General features: G+C 50.2%; 4 protein-coding genes across 6 annotated transcripts; 3 read left to right on the forward strand and 1 right to left on the reverse strand.

Moving 5' to 3' along the window:
* The first annotated feature begins 1,189 nt into the window (after positions 1-1,189).
* Positions 1,190-5,804, forward strand: ube2e1 (ubiquitin-conjugating enzyme E2E 1). 3 transcript variants are annotated; one of them, XM_029845191.1, is made up of 6 exons: positions 1,190-1,305; positions 2,153-2,311; positions 2,641-2,691; positions 4,715-4,847; positions 5,044-5,191; positions 5,269-5,804. In XM_029845191.1, the coding sequence occupies exons 2-6, from the start codon at positions 2,160-2,162 to the stop codon at positions 5,364-5,366; spliced, it is 582 nt and encodes a 193-aa protein (XP_029701051.1). In that variant the 5' UTR covers positions 1,190-1,305; positions 2,153-2,159; the 3' UTR covers positions 5,367-5,804. The 3 variants fall into 3 exon arrangements, with proteins under 3 accessions (XP_029701051.1, XP_029701052.1, XP_029701050.1); XM_029845192.1 differs by having other exon boundaries at positions 1,255-1,384; XM_029845190.1 differs by lacking the exon at positions 1,190-1,305 and adding an exon at positions 1,481-1,634.
* A 41-nt stretch (positions 5,805-5,845) lies between these two features.
* Positions 5,846-7,719, reverse strand: nkiras1 (NFKB inhibitor interacting Ras-like 1). The gene is made up of 4 exons (XM_003969064.3): positions 7,604-7,719; positions 7,278-7,378; positions 6,964-7,205; positions 5,846-6,813 (listed from the first exon to the last, which is right to left on the reverse strand). Exons 2-4 carry the CDS (start codon positions 7,369-7,371, stop codon positions 6,571-6,573), a joined length of 579 nt encoding a protein of 192 aa, XP_003969113.1. The 5' UTR covers positions 7,372-7,378; positions 7,604-7,719; the 3' UTR covers positions 5,846-6,570.
* A 535-nt stretch (positions 7,720-8,254) lies between these two features.
* On the forward strand, positions 8,255-10,265 carry rpl15 (ribosomal protein L15). The gene is made up of 4 exons (XM_003969063.3): positions 8,255-8,400; positions 9,077-9,258; positions 9,326-9,462; positions 9,909-10,265. Exons 2-4 carry the CDS (start codon positions 9,087-9,089, stop codon positions 10,212-10,214), a joined length of 615 nt encoding a protein of 204 aa, XP_003969112.2. The 5' UTR covers positions 8,255-8,400; positions 9,077-9,086; the 3' UTR covers positions 10,215-10,265.
* A 2,717-nt stretch (positions 10,266-12,982) lies between these two features.
* nr1d2b (nuclear receptor subfamily 1, group D, member 2b) lies at positions 12,983-18,682 on the forward strand. Its single transcript, XM_003969103.3, has 8 exons — positions 12,983-13,386; positions 14,916-15,146; positions 15,251-15,339; positions 15,741-15,885; positions 15,970-16,613; positions 16,696-16,881; positions 16,962-17,172; positions 17,253-18,682. Exons 1-8 carry the CDS (start codon positions 13,368-13,370, stop codon positions 17,447-17,449), a joined length of 1,722 nt encoding a protein of 573 aa, XP_003969152.2. The 5' UTR covers positions 12,983-13,367; the 3' UTR covers positions 17,450-18,682.
* The last annotated feature ends 454 nt before the right edge of the window (positions 18,683-19,136 follow it).

Below are 19,136 nucleotides of genomic sequence, written 5' to 3' on the forward strand. Positions count from 1 at the left end.
TTCACACCGGTCGAGGGACGGCTCCAGTGTTCCGCCGCAGCTGGAGACGATTACAGCCGCCGCGCGGCCTGTTTCCGCTCCGCCTGGTTCTGGATGCGACGGCGGAGCGGACGGGAAGTTCCTGGGCAGTTTTCAAAATAAAACCCCTCCAGAAACGCTACCTGCGGGAGCTGGCCGGACGGGGCCACAGGTGATATTGAGGAGACGGAGCTCTGCTGCTGCCTGTGTGTTACAAAACCAAAGTGGAGCAACAGTGGCAGAGTTAATTATGGTTGACACATGGGGGGGGAGGGTGGGGGGGTGCTCCAGCCTCCCCCCCTCCCACCCTCGCACACCGTGGGAGGAGGAAGCTGACAGAAAAGGAGAAGTGGCGTTTGCAGCGGGAGGTAGGTGAACGATGGGAAGTGAAACCTGAAATGAGCAGCACATGGAACAAGATGAATGCAACTCGAGCTACCTTCAACAAAACTTCTGAGTATTTCACAGAAATTTGCCCAGGCTAAAACTGTAGGCACACAATGTTTGGGGAGGGGGGGGGGGTTGTTAAAAGTTTGAATTTTGGGGTTTCTTTCCGTGTCTTTTTCTTCTCTGTGACGTCACTTTACAACGCTGTGTGAAGCGTCATAAGGATACGTGACCGTGACGTCAGGACGTCGGCCGCGGGATCAACACTTCCTGCCAGGGGAGGCACGCGTCCAGCGGCAGCATCACACCGGAACTCGATCACGCACAAAATAAAAGCGCCGATCCTGAAGAAACGGACGACTTTGCCATTTATTTCTTAATTCACTGGTAGAATAAGCTTCAAATTTTAAACCTTTTTTTTTTTTAAGAAATCACTTTCCTCAACAGCCACTAATGCAAGGATTTTAATATTGTTAATTACTCAGGCCGCATAGGGTGAGGACATAAAGTAAGGATATACATTTTTAATATATATTTTATTCCTGTGATGAAAATCGAAATGTTTTCTCAAAAAAAAATACACAATTGCTATTTTAAACTTGAAAAATCAAAGGTGACTATTTTATTTTGATAATCAGGCAACCTTTATTACACTTTGGAGTTTGGCAAAATATTCCAACATTAATCGCATATTTAGTGTTGATTTTCCCTGGATCGTACGTATTAAAAAAATGCTACTTAGCACTTTTAGCATTAGCATTGTGAACACGGCTTTGGGCGTTTTATTTTTTAGATGATGACCGGAAGTTTCCTGTCTCGTGCTTGACGCAGGTTTGACACTGGTGCGTCCAGGCGGCGGAGGCACACACGTACGCACACAGGCTGTCCACACAAAGAAAGGTATAAAGTCTGGAATATTTGTAATTTAGCCGGTGATACTGTGACAGTTTGAGGGGTCCGTGTCCTCTAGAGGATACAGGTGATACAAAATGTCGCGTTACAGTCGGAAGGACAATTCGGGAGTCGAACCATTCTGCGAGATCAGCTGCGTGTCGACGGATATCGCTTTAAAAACGCGTTTAAAACCTCTCCTAAGTGTGCGGCGCGCTTGTATTTGGTGCGAGCGGCGCGATGCGGCTCCGAATCGATTGGCGGAGCCGCACCAACTTGTTCGGGGTAAAGTTTGATCCGTGCGGGGACTGTTGGGGTGCTGCGACATCGCCCCGTCGGTGTGTTCCTGCTTTTCCACTCCGACCTCTTAGAGTCGATTCTAGGGCTGGGGAGGGGGGCTCTCCATGGGTGTCGTGCGGCTTTATCACTCCGAGGTGTGGGTCGGTAAACTAGGCCTTTAGTCGGACTATTTCGCCAAAGGAGTCCTCTTTTGTCGCAGCCTGGCTCGGCTAAAAATAACAGCAGACATTGGCCTAGGACACAATTTAGTGTTATGAAAGAATTAAAATGCCCAGTCGCTAGGTTCCTCGATAACACCCAGAGGATGGTGATTTAAACCGGTAGAGCGGTTAACTCGAGTTAAAATTCAGTTCGGGCCTGGCCGTTCAAACCACGTTTGACATTCAGCCTCGAACTCTCCACCGGTGAAATTCTTAAACTCGCCCTAAAACAAGTTTCCCGTGTCCAGGGTGTCACAGTGGCCGTTCCTCACGCCGCCCCACACACCTGTAAAAAATAATAAAACTCCCTGAAAGTTCACCTGGTGTCTCATCCGGGGCCGTTTGTCTTCCTCCAGGCTCGGTATGTCGGATGAGGATTCCCGTGCCAGCACCAGCTCTTCATCCTCCACATCCTCCGGCCACCATCAGCAGCCAGACAACACACCTTCCAAGAAACGAGAGAGCAAAGCCAGCATGAGCAAGACCTCCAAACTCCTGTCTACCAGCGCTAAGAGGTGGGTCTGGGTCTCTGGGAACAACCGTTGACAGAATAGCAATGGACACTAGATGGCGCCACGGCTTCACTCCAAGCGCTCTTGCCTAAGCTAAGGCCGCTAGCCTCGAGCTGGGCGCCAGTTCACGAGAAATCTGAATCCGACGCACCGCGTACAGCTGAGGGAGGGCCGTCAGTTTGGACCGCCGCGTAAACTTCTGCTTATTTCTGCGCCGCTGTGTCACATCAAAGAGAACGACGCACTTCCTGTGGCGGCAGAATTGTCCAACGGATGCTGAGCTACACCAGATCCACCTCCTTTTGACATTTGTCTGTTTCCTCTTTTGGCAGAATTCAGAAAGAACTGGCCGACATTACTCTGGATCCGCCGCCCAACTGCAGGTGAGCCGGCGCGGCTTCATGGCGCGTGTGTGTGTGTGTTTGTGTGTGTGTGTGTGTGTCTCTGTGGCTGTGCTGATGTTAGCGATGAGGCTAAACGGTCCATCAGGGACAGCTAGCGTCCTTCCCGATCCGCCACACTCGGAGTCCTCTCGGTTGCCGCCTGGGGAACCTCCGTGTGCCGTCTCAGCACTGTTTACACACAGCATCAAAGCGTTTCCAGAAACAAGACGGACCGCTTTGAGGGGAGGAGGACGCGCCCTCGCTGCAGCCGGTGTTTCGAGGAAACTAGGAAGCGTTCCCCGCCGTCCCTCGTGGTTTGTGGTCCCGTCGGCTGGAACGGCGAGCAGTTGGAACGCCGCTTCTCTCTCGTTGGAGCCGCCGATCAAACAGTTGGACGGGTGTTGTGGTCCCTCTGATGTCCCGGTCCCTTGTGCCCACCTGATTTGACCCTTTCTGGACCGGTGGCCAGATTATTCTCATTAATCCAGAATAATGTTGAGACACACTCGGGCGCTCCAGGGCTTGTTCAGACACTTTATGTGACGGTAATCCTGAGTTTTCAGCATCATGGCGAGCGCCACGGTGAGTCCTGACGGGCTCCCATTGTCACCAGTGACTCCCGTGGTTCACGTTCAGCCTTTCATCAGTCGGTTATCAAAACCTGATTACAACCCTCAGGGGAGGACGTGGAGCCTCTTTCTTCTTCTACACCCTGAGAGCGGAGCCGTCATCGGGGGATATCTGCCTCGCCGTCCCCGTGACGCCTCCCTCTGCGTCCTCCCGCCCCCTCTGGCTCCTCCTCTTCCCCTCGGCCGGGTCTCCTCCGCTGTTTGTTCGCCGAGGCCGAGGCCTCCGCAGCAGTTCTGCCATAAGAGTTGGGCTCCCCGGGGAGGAAGCGGCCGACCGGAGGCGCTGCCGTTCCTCCCGACGTCCCTGACGGTGTCCACAAAGCTCCAGAGCAGCCAACCGAGGCGCTGCAGCCAGAGGCACCGTGCACGGATAATTACACGGTGGAGGCCGCCAACCGTCTGGATACCAATGAGCAAGGCAGCGTTTGCCGGCATGGGCAGTGGAGGCAGCTCCTCTGGGAAATGTAGTCCACCCCCCAGTGTCCAGAGTCTGTCCATGTGTCCCCCCCCCCCCCAACCTGGAACTGTGTCCAAACCTCCTCCACTGGCTCCTGTGGAGGTGGAGCAGGTCTGATCTCCGAAGTACTGAAATAGCTCGGTGGTAATTAAGAGAAGCCACGAGTCTCCCAGCTGAAGTTCATCACTTACTTTTCCGTGTTGGCGAAGCTCTGTGATTGGCTAAAACCAGAGGGGCGCCGTGGCAACCGCCGACAGATCCAGGGTGTTCGTATTACCGTCCATGGCTTTGTGATCGGGTGGATTTCAGTCAGAACGTGTGTGAGCGGAGGGAGGCAGGAGGAGAGAAGATCGCCATCCCGGTAAAGGATCGCCTCCGTCGGGCGGCGCGTCACGGCGCCACCGCCTGACATCACGACCCCGTTGCCAGCGGACGCATCAGCGGCGGAGAGATGTGGCAACATTGACGTGCTGGAGGAGCAGAGACCAGCTGCAGGCCGCTTCGAAAGGTTAAAGGCCCAAAGACACGGGGCTGAAATGTCAGCGCCGGTGCCGCCGCGCGTTGGCAGAAGCCCCTCCCCCCCCCGGCTGCATGACACCAGCCAACACAAAGCACTGGGCAGCCTTTGTGAACGCCGGAGGAAACCACGGCTCGCCGTCGTCGCAGGCCTGTCTGAGAATGTGAGCCGCCTCTGTTGTCGGAGGAGAGAAACCTCAGTGTGGTCGTTTCTGTGGGCGACGCTACCATCTCTGTCCGCGGCGGCGCCGCCGCCTGGAGTTGCGCCGTCAAACACTCTCAAAAGATGGTTGAGCCCAAAAGTGGAGGTTATAGAAGCTGCGGTTTGTTTTTGTTGATGATTGAAGATATTGACCTGGGCAGACGCGACCCCAAAACACTGGAAAGGTCCCGCTCATTAAGGACATCTTTGTTCTGACAGTGCTGGTCCCAAAGGAGACAACATCTATGAGTGGAGGTCCACCATCCTGGGTCCCCCAGGCTCTGTGTATGAGGGAGGAGTCTTCTTCCTGGACATCGCCTTCACGCCAGACTACCCCTTCAAACCGCCCAAGGTGAGTCCTCAACCTGTCCAACAGGGGTGTCGTGTTCGCCTTCTCCACTAGAGGGAGCCCACGCACAAAGAATGAGCTGCTCTCCTCCTGGAGGGACAGAATATGAATAAAATCTGACCGAATCTCTTCTCGGCTCAAATAATTCACCAGTATATTTCCTGTGGGCTTTAGAAATCATGTGTGTTTGTGTTGCCAGGTGACGTTCCGGACCAGGATCTACCACTGCAACATCAACAGTCAGGGGGTGATCTGTCTGGACATCCTGAAGGACAACTGGAGTCCCGCCCTCACCATCTCCAAGGTCCTACTGTCCATCTGCTCCCTGCTGACTGACTGCAACCCTGGTGAGAGCCACACACACACACACACACGCGTTTGGACCACATGTGTAACGTGATGCCTGTGAACGTTGTTGTTGCAGCGGACCCCCTGGTGGGAAGCATCGCCACACAGTACACCACAAACAGACCCGAACACGACCGGATAGCCAAACAGTGGACCAAACGCTACGCCACATAATCGCTCGACGAGCCGCCGGTTGATTGACTCGTGGGTGGGTGGGGGCTGACTCAGGGGTGGAGGGTGGAGCCGTGTGGATTTTTATCTCAGAATTGAAGTCTTAAACTCCTGAAATTGTGTTGTTTATTGTATATTTTTAAGTTAACTGAAGCCCAACTGTAACGAAATCCGACAGCGCCGCCTTTAGCTCGTGTTTTTGATCGCAAACGTTCATGCTAACCCGTAAGATGAAACGTGTCGCAGCATGATTCCCCGTCGGTCACGTCGGTGTCGATCCTCACCTGTAAGAAGTTCCAGTTGGTGTTTGCTTCCCCGCTCCAAATTCTGTGCGTTTCACACATGTAGACATGTTTAGCTATGGTTGTAATTTGTGTTCTGTACCAATTTATCAAGAACTTTTCTGTTTCTTCTTTTATGAATTAAACGTGACCAACAGATGCCTGCGGTCGTCTTCGGGAAACACCAGAACGCCGCTTTCATCGGCAACGCTTTATTAACAGATTTATTTCTGGAATGAAAAGTAAATCTCTGTGAAATCAAAGACAAAAGTGCTGCAGGAGCTTCACATCAAAGGAATGTGGCTTTGATAAAGTGACAAAAATAAATTATCTTCTACTGGTCAAAGTGCTTTAGCTAGAAGTCCAGTCAGGCAGGAGGTGAAGTAAGACAGGAAGTGACATCACGAGTAAACGCAGTACCAGTGATATTATTGCTTCGAGGCCTGAGAGGCGACCCGGATGATGCGGTGCTCATGGGTTCAGGTCGGCTTCAGAGGGAAGAGCCAGCTAATGTTACATGTGCTGTGATTCTCAACTAAACATGGACAGACTCTTGAAGACGTCGCATCTTTGGTCGTAAAGTGCTCGTTCATGCCGAGATGAAATGATTTGTGACAGTTTTAACACTAGAAAAAAAAACAACTTTGGTTTCACCAGAACCAATAAAATAGCACGTGGATCGTGGGTTAGGGTTAGATTAGAGATGAGCCTCAGGTCTGGTTCGCTGACTATAGCGCTGACATTTGGACACTCGTCCACCATGTAAACTACAGAAATAATTAGATTAAAACCTGTTTTAAGTTGTAAACTAGTTGCCCTAACCAGAGCTGGGCTAGGCTAACCAGACGGCGACGGCGCTCTCCACATGGTGGAATGATGAACGTAAACCAGAAGCAACCGGAGTGGTACTGGGCCCGCTGGGAGGGTCAGATGTCATTGGACGGCGTGCCCTTGCTTTTGCGGCCCGGCAGAGGGAAGGCCGACTTGCTCTGTGGCTGCGTGAGCCGGCTGGTCAGCTGGGTGAAGGGCTCGATGAGGGAGCTGCGCTCGGTGACGCTCACCTCCCACAGCTTCACCTTCTCACCCCGAGCCCACTGCTGCGCCGCCTCGTGTTCCACCTGCCGACGCTCCCGCAGGTCGCTCTTGTTGCCCAGGACTACGACTGTGACCTGAGGATGCAAAAAGACGTCGGTAAATCTGCTGCGGTTCCAGAGGAGGGCCGCCACTGGAGTTCCAACATTTCCATTAAGGGGCCGGTGATTGAACTCTACAGTTTGTACATTTCCCAAAGGCACTGACTTGAAATATTGTAAACATGCCTCCTTCTTGTCCCTGGATTTGTCTATTTCCTTCTTGACCATGTCGACCCTCCTGAAAGACTCCAGGCTGTCGATGCTGTAGACCAGCACAAAGCCGTCGGCCACAGAGTAGTAATGTTTGGGCAGATCTTGACCATCGTGCAGCCCTTTGGTGTCGTAAAGCCTCAGCTGTTCCTTCACGCCGCGGTCAGTCTCCACCGAGGCCACGTACACGTCCTCCTGGGTCTCGGCGGACTCGGAACCTATGACAGTGAGCACGCGATCAGCTGTCACCGAGGAGGAAAATCCCCCTGGCCGCTACGTCATTTACGTACCGACTACGTGATTTCCGTAAAGCAGCTGCTCGAGTATTGCCGTTTTCCCAACTGCCGATTGACCACAAACCACAACTTTACAACCTTTACCCATCTCGGACCTGTAATTAACATAGTTGCGGTGTTAATAGTCTTACACGATAAACATGAGACAACAACAGATACGAGTTAGTGAGGCTCTGGGAATCCGCTACGTTTGGGCTGAGCTAGCTTTTCCTTTTATTAGTTACAATCTAGGAAACAGGCTAACCACGCGTCATACAGTTTTGAGAGCCATAAATAGTAAATTACTAAAATAATAATAATAACGTGGTTATGTGCCTTACTTGGATCATTGGGATTCTAGAGGTTTACCAAATCTAAAAGTGTCGCATCCATCTTAGCTACCTACGCTGTCAAGCTAAATCCCGCTTTGAGCATGCGTGGCTTCTTCTTCTACGCGGGCCAGCGCAGGGTGTTGCTTTACCGCCCCCTACAGGGCTCCCGCTTTTATTTGGAAAACGCTGGAACTGAATAAAGATATCAATTTCCTCTTTTAACGAACGTTTCAAGTTTGTCTTGGACGACTTCTTCTCATGACTACTCTGCCTCTGACTTGAGTGAATTTACTTTTCACAATCCTCTAAGATCATCTCTCAGGACGTTTAATTACATGTTTAACGAGAAACATGATTTTTTTATGACCATTTAAATCCGTAACTTTTAGTGGTTTATTAACGCGTCTCTGCTCCCACATCCAGCGATTATTAATCCACTGCTCTGAACATAGAGTAAACATAAACTTTACTAGGTTTTGAATTTTTGAAGCTGGCACATTTAAAAGCTTGCTCGAGATATTTTAACATATTATTAAAAACTCGGTGTTACTTCTAAAGACACTGTGAGTACGTGTCTACATATTGTTAATATGTTGTGAGATTATAAACATTGGGGGGGGAAACTCGGTACTCTAATATATAAACTATTCTTTTCAGACAAAATTGACAGAATTCCCTGCAGCGCCGATACTAATCTGTCCATTTAAACTACATTTCCCACAATGACAAAGAGGAAGTACGTCACTGTGATTCTCATAAAGCATGCTGGGACTTTTTCTCTCCCTTTCCGGCTGGTACGCCATCATGTAAGCGAGTATTTCTATGCATTTGTATCAAACGCAATCCATTTAAATCTGCATGTATATACCTTCATCTACTGTTTTTACACAAGGCACCGTTAAACGTCTTATTGATATACACAATGGCGGTAATATTTACAGTTAATGGACATTGATCAGTGATTTTGAAGCCTATCGGTGTGGAGCAGCAGCAGAACTGATAGCATTTGAACCGGCTGCAAGCTAATATATTTTCTATATTGTCTTTTCAAATACGTTGTTAGGAGTTGTCGAGGTACAGGCTTTTACACCGATAAATGCTTTTCGATTGTAATAATGCTGGAATTCAAACAAAGTGCGGTGTTAAGAGCTAATGTTTCTTGGCTAATGTTGCTATGCTAGTGTCGTTCAGCGTCTTTATTCGAGGCGTGAGTTTGTGTACTAGCACGCTTGATGTGAGAACGTACGGTCAATAAAGAACCATTCATCATTTCTATCATCCACTTAGTATTTATTAATTTATACTCCTTTAGGGACAGATGTATGTCCATATGCATTGTGACAAGTGCTTCAGTTTGTAGACATATATCTGACAATAAGACAGACCCTCTGTATCAGTGTTGTACATTTGTCAGCTTTCTGTGTTCATGGCAACGTGCTGAGTATAAATGTTGTAGTTGACTTGGATGTTTCTCCTCCTCAGATAAGTCAACATGGGAGCATATCGGTATATGCAGGAGTTATGGCGCAAGAAGCAGTCCGATGTGATGCGCTTCCTGCTCCGTGTCCGGTGCTGGCAGTACCGCCAACTGTCCAACCTCCACCGCGCTCCACGGCCCACCAGACCCGACAAGGCCCGCAGACTGGGATACAAAGCCAAGCAGGGTGGGTGCCGGTCCAGTCTTATGGCACCAAGGTCCGCGCTGCTGTTCTCACCATTTTCTCCTTGCAGGCTACGTCATCTACCGCATCCGTGTGCGCCGCGGAGGCCGTAAACGCCCCGTGCCCAAAGGTGCCACCTATGGCAAACCAGTGCACCACGGTGTCAACCAGATGAAGTTCGCCCGTAGCCTTCAGTCTGTTGCTGAGGTATGTTGATTATTCCACAGTAATCGTGTGGGTGACGCTGCAGCTGAGCGACGCTCCTGAACGCAGCACCGATGATGGTGGGCCACATGTGGTGACTTATTTGCTGTAATGAATAAAACTTCCTTGTTACGTCAGTGATGTTCTCTGATCTGGGTTAATACACATTCTGCTACTAATGTTTTCTGGAACATGAGTCAACTCTCCTACGTGTCCAAAGTCCTCTGCCATCTCAGTTTGACCTTCTAAATTCTGCCTTGCGTTAAACGGATTAAATGTTCTCCAGACGCTTTAGTCCGGTTTTCCTGCCAACTTTCACACGTAAACAATCCAGTCTGATTCTATTCAGAGCTCTGCGGTGCAGCTTCACTGTCACTTCACTGTTTCTCCCACAGGTGCTCCTCTCAGACTTTGGTCGCTCACTCGTCCACTTTTGTTTGTTTCGGTAGGAGCGTGCTGGCCGTCACTGCGGCGCCCTGAGAGTCCTCAACTCCTACTGGGTGGGCGAAGACTCCACCTACAAGTTCTTCGAGGTGATTCTGGTCGACCCGTTCCACAAAGCCGTCAGGCGCAACCCAGACACCCAGTGGATCACAAAGCCTGTGCACAAGCACAGAGAGATGCGCGGCCTGACCTCGGCAGGAAAGAAGAGCCGCGGCCTGGGCAAGGGCCACAAGTTCCACCTGACCATCGGAGGCTCCCGTTGCGCTGCCTGGAAGAGGCGCAACACCCTGCAGCTGCACCGCTACCGTTAGAGTGCATCGCCTGTCTGTACATTCAAAAAATAAACATCCTTTTTATGGTGACTGTTTGGTTTTTTTGTGCTAGATGTTTCAAAACGTGTTCAAGCCGCAGCAAAAATGCTAAAAAGCAGAAAACTGATATTAATGCTTCGGACCGACGCGAGATAATCAAGCTGCACATCAGGTTTAGTCTTTAATTGAGCATTTTTACTGGTGAAGTTTAATCACCACCGTCGTTAATCCCTGATGTGTCGGCCTATATGTTCGACCAAAAATGTTTCCTGCATCAAAAAATTTATTTCAGTATTTGAAGAGTTAAATATGTTGTGAATTTGAGTTAATAGCTCAGATATATCCTAATCAAAGGGAGGGAAAATTAAACCTAAAGGCGGATCAACACAACGGTGCCGGTCGTGCTTCCAGTGGTGCAGAAGGGCTGAAGTCACCATGTTTGACACATCTGGTTCTACCCACACATCAGTTTCTTCAAAGTGGACTGTTGATTTAAGTGTTCAGTAGCATTCAATGACTGAAAAGATCTAAAATGTTACTTAAAGTCACAGTTGCAAAGGGATTTTAGGTTCGAATTGACTTTCCAGTGAGACTTTCTGTCAGCATTTGTGATCCGACCGCATCGTTATCCTTCAGCACAAAAGTGCCGGACTGGAACAATAAATCAGGATCAGTGAAACTGAGCTGGGGTGTATTTTGAGACGTCCGCCGGCGGTCTTTCGTCCACCTCCAGCCGTGGTCCAAACACCTCCAGAAACCTGATCAGGGGTTTTCTGTCCTAACTTTTGACCCACTTCTAAACGAAGCGTCATTAAAGGTGCTAAAAGGTTGTGTGTAATGTAGGCGAACTTCACAAACACACACGTCAATCATTAACCTATTTTTGTCTCTGTGTGTGCTGAGGTCATCCTAAAGGGGTCGTCATGACAAACAGTGCTGATCACTGGAATCATCCGGGAATTCCTTCTATAGCTGTGAGAATGTTACTTTTTAAACAACAAAAGTAGCAACTGTGGACAGATATGGTTTATTCCCCCATCACAATGTAAACAACTGAGGATCAGGAAGCTCGATATGAGTGAAGACTGGTCCTGCTCAAGGTTTCTCACTTTTAAAAGGCAGCTTTGCTGGGCTCTGGGTTTGTGGAGGCAATCTGGATTGTCAGAGACGCCTTATAAATAAAGTTGGATTTATTGGGATAAGGCATCATCAGTCTGAACCAAGTAGGAGTGATCAGATCGATCATTGATTATTGGAAAGATCAACAGTCTGGGAGGGGACCCGGCACGGACCGTCTGTGAGTCAAGGAAAAGGTTTCCGAATCTCCGGAGAAGGAAGGAACATCAGCGTTCCCAAAACTACTAAAGCTGAGCAGCATTTGACACGTCTAAAAAAAACTTGGAATTTCTGGAATCAGATTCTTTGGAATGAAAAGTGGAGGAAAAAGATGTTCTGGGGGAGGAAGAGGAGGTGTTTACATTCCTGTGTTGAGAGCGAAGGTTCGATTTTTCACAAACAAGATTTAAATGGGAAAATTGGATGCTAAATATGGTAAACACGGCCTCCGGCCCGGTGACGGGAAAGGGTCAGGGTGGCAGCAGCCTTTCCACCAAAATAAACCTGCCCTGACCTGAAAGGGTCAAAGGAAAACACGGAAGGGCGGAGTGAGGAAAAGCGCCCCTCTCTCACGTTACTCCAGCTCCATTGTTCCTCCCCAGTTTCGAGTGTGGAGCCCCGGTGACCTCTGACCTGCTGGGTGAAAATCAAAAAATTCCCAGAGGGAAGAGCTCGGGCCGGTCCCACCTGGGATGGGTTACTCCTAAATAAGATCCTATTGTAAAATGTGAGGAAACTTTAGCCCGAGAGCGCCCTGGGACAGGACCGGTGTGAGGGGAAGGGAAGCTTCTCCGTGTCATGCTAACCCGGGAAGAATGCAGCGCGGGGGAGAGTTCTGGTCCAGACGGCGTCGACTCCCGAACAGCAGCCAGAAAGCACAAAACACTCAGAACATTTCTCTATATTTGGAGAGATTCTGGACCGTTTTCCTGCCTCCCTGGACACCAGTAAACCGGGATTCAAACTGGGTTCCTGTCACAGATACCAGGGTCCTTTAGAGCGCACTTAAAGGTGGCGCCGATAAGGCTAACCCACCTTTGTGTCAACACTCTGAACAGATGGCCAGCAAGGCAACGACACACCTGCAACATGCAACAGTCGACCCAGATGCTCCACACTGGACTGGATCTGGCAGAATTAGCACGTTTTCTGCAATGCTGCAAAAAGCTGCCCTGGGGGGCGACCACAAACCCCGAGTGATGCTGCAGCTGATGGAAGTTTCCACCAACTTTATTCTGCAACTCTGTTGCTCTAAAGTGAAAAGTTGCTTTTAATGGTGTAAGACGTCCTGTGGAGCTGGGGGTGAGGGATCGGTCCCCAGCCCAGGGTCTCCATGGCCGAATATTGTCCCTTAAAACCGGAAACGTCACCTACATCACACAGGCAGCAACACAACCAACAACCAGCGGAGTTGGTCCCAGAGTCGGGGGCCAGTTTCCCGTCGCCGTTTCGTTAAAGTCTCGCGGATTCTCACTTTAACGCTACTTTAGTTTGTTCCGCACAAGTTGTTGCTCACACTGGTGAAATCTGACACGGTGGGCGACGGTTTTGGTGGACTTTTAAACGGGTGAAAGTATGTCAGTGGGTTATAGTGACACCGGTGCAGAGTTGCAGGGGGAGGAGCGACGATCTGGGTCACATGGTTGCAGCCTGCTCGCAGCAGCCGCTGCAAAACCAGCCTCCAAACCAGCGGAGTTGCGCCTCTCGGTCACAGCCTCTTCTCCTGTGCCTCCCGAGGATCCGAAACACACCACGGTGCGTTTGTGTGCGGCGCAATCTTCGAGGGAGACTCGGAAAAAAAAGCCTCGAAAACTTGACCGCGGTTTGATGTAAAATTATTCCCGAAATCGACTTCGCCACTGACGTGTTTACGGTGGTTATGAGTCGCGTCGCTGGAAATGTTGTAGCTCAAAAGCTCCGCTTGTGAACCGGGAATCAATCAGCGACTTCATAGTTGCTGAAAACCGAAATCCGAAAACACGGCTTCGGCACCGAGGTAGCAGAGGAGGAGGAAAAAACCCCCAAAACCCGTCTGCCATGGAGTCAAGCAAAGCTGGTGAGTGTGTTTTTTCCCCCCCCTGGTTCGGTGACAGTAAACGTTCCACCATTAGAATATTTGCAAGGACGTTGCATCTAAAGAACCATCGCTAGTTTAACCAGGACGAGCTCATGTGGTGTGCTTCGAACCGACTTTACAATCGGACCGAACAGTCGAAGGTTGGTTTCCGTACTTGTTCTGGAAGCCTAACTGGGTTAGCAGTACCAGCGGGCTGTTGTCATTGCCCGGGTTACATGGCTGGAGCTGCTCCGCATTCGCTTCTTCTCACATGGACTCGCCAGCCTAGCCATGTGCGCCTGTGTTTACGCTCCCCGTGCGTCGCCGCTGATTGGTCGTGACGTCACGGTTGCATAATTCCCGCCGTGGAACTGGTGTGGGGTCTGGCCGCGGATACACGTGAGCCTGTCCACAGCGGCTCCGGGTGACCTAGTTTCCCGGGCAGAGAACCTTCCTGCCCCACGTGGGGGCGCGGCGAATAAAGCGTCACACTGTCACGGAGCGTTTAAAGAACCTTGGGATTTTGACTTTTGTTAGAACCTTCTGAATGTCCGTCATTTAAATTGTTGAGCGAGAACACAAATGAATTCCCTTAATTCGACGATGTTGGTGATTAGTTATCTTAAGCACTAAAATGTCTGATGTTGGTTAATTTTCTTGCATACAGATTTGAGGAACGGGTCACTGGTGGCCCAGTTTCCATACACTGTTCGGTCTATTGGATTTTCCTACTCTCCATGAAGGCATCATCCATTTTGTATTAATTCGCTTTTTCTGCTTTTTTTAGATTGCGCGTCACGAACTATTGAATAAAACTTTTATATACATTGACATTTAAACACTTCATATATTTATTTGTTTGGAAATAATGAACAATTGTCAAGGTGTTTATTATATTCAATTATCAAGAGGAAAAGAACTTATTTTCGAAATTCTTATGTAATCTGAAGGAAATAGACAGAATATTGACCTTTTTTGCCATAAAGTTTATGAGTCAATGCATAATAGATGCAAACATACAAAAAAAGTATCCGTGTTTTGGCTAAAGATGAGATTATACTTATAAAATCCTACCTTCAGAACTGGCCTAAACATTCATTTAAAGAGCCGATGTGTGTGAATGGGTGCTGGGAGGGGCCTGACAATACAGTACTACACACCCTTGTGAGGCTGGCATTATGTAATGCCTGTTACCTAATCATTGAGAATAGCAGGAAAGAAATCGGGTCAGCCTATGTTGTGGAGGAAAAACTGGCTCAGAGGCGGCAGCAGGCTGTCTGCTGCACTCCTACTGGTCAAGGAGCTGCTGTCGTTGCACGAGCGCTCCTGGTTTTGCAACAAAACCCTCTGCGCCCTTTGAGAGTTCATTAAGCGAGTGAAACATTGCAGTTTTTGACTGGTGATTGATAAATGCAAAATGTATCACCCAAAATAAAGCAGGATGTTACGGCAGTAAATCTCCAGGTTTTATGCGTTTTACTGTCTCCAGTGTGTTCTTGGCCTAATTTTCCTCCGCTGTCGCTCACCAGGGGGCGTAATAGCCTACATCAGCTCCTCCAGTTCTGGCTCGAGCCCAGAGTCGTGCCACAGTGACTCGTCCAACGGCAGCTACCAGTCGTCCTCCTCCCCCCGTGGCTCATCGCCCAGCCGCCACCAGCAGGGTCAGCCGGCTGACCCAGCGCTCCCAGTCAGGTGCCAAAACCTTCCTGGGACTCAGAAGGGGGGCCGCGCCTCTTCCACTGCAAAAAGTGGCATCACCAGTAAGCCAGTCCCTTTCTTTGAATTTGAGATTTAGGTTGTGATTGGCACGGAACAGAGGACCATCGGTGTGGTCGGTCATTAAAAGTGTTTGTTCTCTCATCAGAAATCAACGGCCTGGTGCTGCTGTGCAAGGTGTGCGGTGACGTGGCCTCCGGCTTTCATTACGGCGTGCACGCCTGCGAGGGTTGTAAGGTGAGGAGGCGTCTGCAAAATGTGCCAGACGCTGTGGTAGAATCAGACGTTTTTGGCTGTTGCTGGTTTAACTGGGTCACCGTGCAGCTAAGAGCAGAATCAGAACCTGCCCCCCCCCCCCACCAGCCTGTCACGTTGTGTGGAGGAGTTAACAGCAGGGGGCAGATGTGTCACCTTCAGGCTATTGATGCTAAATTAAGCTAAATCCTGAATGTTCTGCACGTGTCCTGCTTGAACAGTAAGCATCCACCAGGGGCGCTGTAGCAAACCTCAGCTCCACTTGCACGTGTCCGATGCAGAGCAGGAACAAACTGCTCTTTACAGACACGGTGACACAACCGCTCCGTTCCTGCTGCCTTCTGTCCTCATTCCTGTGTGTGTGTGTGTGTGTGTGCCTGCAGGGTTTTTTCCGTAGAAGCATCCAGCAGAACATCCAGTACAAGAAGTGCCTTAAGAACGAGAGCTGCCCCATCATGCGGATCAACAGGAACCGCTGCCAGCAGTGCCGCTTCAAGAAGTGTCTGATGGTGGGGATGTCCCGAGACTGTGAGTATTCCACAAAAATTTGTGTGGTAAAAATGATCAATGAACGACTTTATCTCATTTAATTTCAAACGTCTGCTCCAACAGCTGTTCGCTTTGGTCGCATCCCGAAGCGGGAGAAGCAGCGCATGCTGCTGGAGATGCAGAGTGCCATGAACAACATGATGAACAACAGCCAGCTTCAGGCGCCGCCCGTCGACGCGTCTCTGTCGGCCGGCGTCGCGGAGCCCGCCGCTCAGGTTGTTGGCTCCGCCCCGTCCCGCTCCCCATCCAGTGCGTCCGAGTCCAGCTCTGACCCCGAACCTGCGGTGGCGATGGACACCAGCCCCAGCTCCTCCTCGCCCAGCGCCTCAGACAGCAGCGAAGAGGAGGTGATCGGCTCTGTGACCAGGGCCCACCAGGAGACCTTCATGTACAACCAGGAGCGGAGCAGCCTGGCCAATGAGGCGCTGCCTCCCACAGGCCCCGCCCACATCAACAAGGAAGAGGAGCAGCAGAATGCATGGAACCACCACAACAACCTGGTTACCATGGCAGCGCAGGAGCCTCCGAACAGCCAGGGCTGTCTTCCTGAGGAGGACAATTCCATGAAGCACTGTCCCTTCAGGATGGCCAGGGCCGTGGACGCCAGTCACACTCCCACCTACGCACATGGAGCTCTGAGAGCGCCACCTGCAACCTGCCCCACCAGCAGGGGGTCCCAGTGGCGAGGAGGCAACCGGATGTACCTGGTGAGATGATAACACACTAACACCACCTCACGCATTCTTCATACACAGGAATCATTAACCGAGTATATTCGTGCGTCCTCAGGTTTGTCCCATGAACATGTCGGCCTACGTGGACCCCCAGAAATCGGGACATGAGGTGTGGGAGGAGTTCTCCCACAGCTTCACCCCTGCTGTGAGGGAGGTGGTGGAGTTTGCCAAGAAGATTCCAGGATTCCGAGACCTTTCTCAGCACGACCAGGTCAGCCTGCTGAAGGCTGGAACCTTTGAGGTACGATTCATTTCTCCATCAGTCCGCCCAGGTGAGCGGGGGTTCCTTGACTGACTGGGGGGGGGGGTTGTGTTCCACAGGTGCTGGTCGTTCGCTTCGCCTCTCTGTTCGACGTGAAGAACCGCACCGTCACTTTTCTGGGTGGGAAAAAGTACAGCCTTGAAGCCCTGAGGGCCATGGGGGCCGGTGACCTTCTGAACTCCATGTTTGACTTCAGCGAGAAGCTCATGAACCTGGGTCTGAGCGAGGAGGAGATGAGTCTCTTCACCGCTGTGGTCCTGGTGTCTGCAGGTTAGATCCCTCCAGGCTTGCAGATGATCTCACGCCATCATAATCTCACCAAACTGACGGCCCCGTCTTCCCTCTCTTAGATCGCTCGGGCATTGAGAACGTGAACTCGGTGGAGGCGCTGCAGGAGACGCTGATCCGCGCCCTGCGCAGCCTCATCACCAAGAACCACCCCAACGAGTCGGCCATCTTCACCAAGCTGCTGCTGAAGCTGCCGGACCTGCGCTCGCTCAACAACATGCACTCGGAGCAGCTGCTCGCCTTCAAGGTCCATTCCTGAACGTTCCCACGCCGACACGGACCTCACCGGACTGCGAGGGACCCCCGACCCCTGAGACCACGTGGCTCATTTATTTCCCATGAGGCTTTTGGGTTCAGGTCCTTTATAACACAAACTGAAGATGGGACGAGGACCATCCACTGACGAAAATAGAATTATACCCAAAACTTTTGCATCTGAAATTGTTTGATTTAGTGTCCGGGGGCACGCTTGAAGCCCGAAGCAAAAGAGAATAATTTAAAAGGAATTATTTATGTGTAAAAGCTGAAGAAAAACTCTAATTTGCATCAACTGATTCTTTATCGAATGAGGCTAGCTCCAAATTTACGTCGAGTCATCATGTGGAGGTGTAATTATGTTTCTGATATATTCCTGTACTGTACTGTAGGGCATCGGCGCCTGTGTGGTGGCGACGCACACGCACGGACACACTGATGTAAATGTTTGTGCGTAGCGTACTGTACATTTGAGAGCGTTAGCACTTGTCTGTATATCGTAGACGGATAGATGTTGCATTCATAGTGCAATACGTGACAGCTTTTGTTGATTTAAGGAGCGACTTTCCTGGAACGACACCACCACTGGCGCCGCCGCGCCCCCCGCCGCGCCCCTGCCGCGCCCCTGCCGCACTGAACGAAGAGGCGGAGTCTCTGACGAAACGGGAGACTGTTTCAGTCTTACTTCAGGCTTTTCATGCAGTTGTTTACACGCCGTGCTGTGTTTCTTTGGGTGTTTTTTTTGGACAGTTGTGGGTCACTTTCCTGATATATTCAGACGTGACATACTGGACACGTTAGCGACTCCATCGCCGCACGTGGAGACGGCCTGAACCAACGAGACAGAAGTCTGTGTTAGCTAGCATACTGTATATCCCCCCCTCTGTTTTTTGGTTTCCCCCATGTGTGAGAAATGACTGGCAGGAAATACTTTTACAGATGTACAGGTTCTCGTGGCAGGGTGGAAGGTTCCATATGAAATATGATTGTAACATCTCTGGAGTGATTGTATAAAGAGATCGCCGTGGCGACAGAGACGTTGGTGTTCATATATTTTTGTGATGCCATTATGTGAAAATTCCAAATGTCCACAGCTTGGCTTATCGTGTTGACGTGGTTCTGTTCTCTGTGAAAAGTCTGCATAGATTTCTATATAAATACATACAAACTATCATACACACCTGACTGTAAAGATAAATATATAAATATATATATATAAATAAATTTTATAAATGAGTGCTTGTCTTGTTTACTGGTTACTGTAAAAAAACATTCCAGGCAAAATAACCTGGAGTTTACATGAGTGGGCGTGGCTATATCACACGAATTGGGCGTGGTCAGGCAATGTGAACAATGGTCTGTCCCAGGGGGCGTGTCCTGAAAAATTTGTTTCATGGCTACTCAAAACTATGTACATATGGGGCGTGGCCACACCAATCTGAGGTTCAAAGTTGAACTCAGAAGGGGCGTTGCCTAGGAAACCCGCGATTCATTGCTCCTCAAAACTGCATCCGGGGCGTGGCTACCAACGGGTTATTAACCAACATCTTGGACGACTTCAAAGGGTTAAACTGGGCCTATACCCGGAAGGAGCTCTTTGATCACGCGGAACGTGATTTTACGTGATGTCAGTTCCATTGTTCACCAGTAGGCGGCGACAAAGAGCTTCGTGAAGTCGCCCAAAACCCACA

Source organism: Takifugu rubripes, chromosome 12 (genome assembly GCF_901000725.2).
Source record: "Takifugu rubripes chromosome 12, fTakRub1.2, whole genome shotgun sequence".
In the NCBI taxonomy this organism is placed as follows: Eukaryota; Metazoa; Chordata; class Actinopteri; order Tetraodontiformes; family Tetraodontidae; genus Takifugu; species Takifugu rubripes.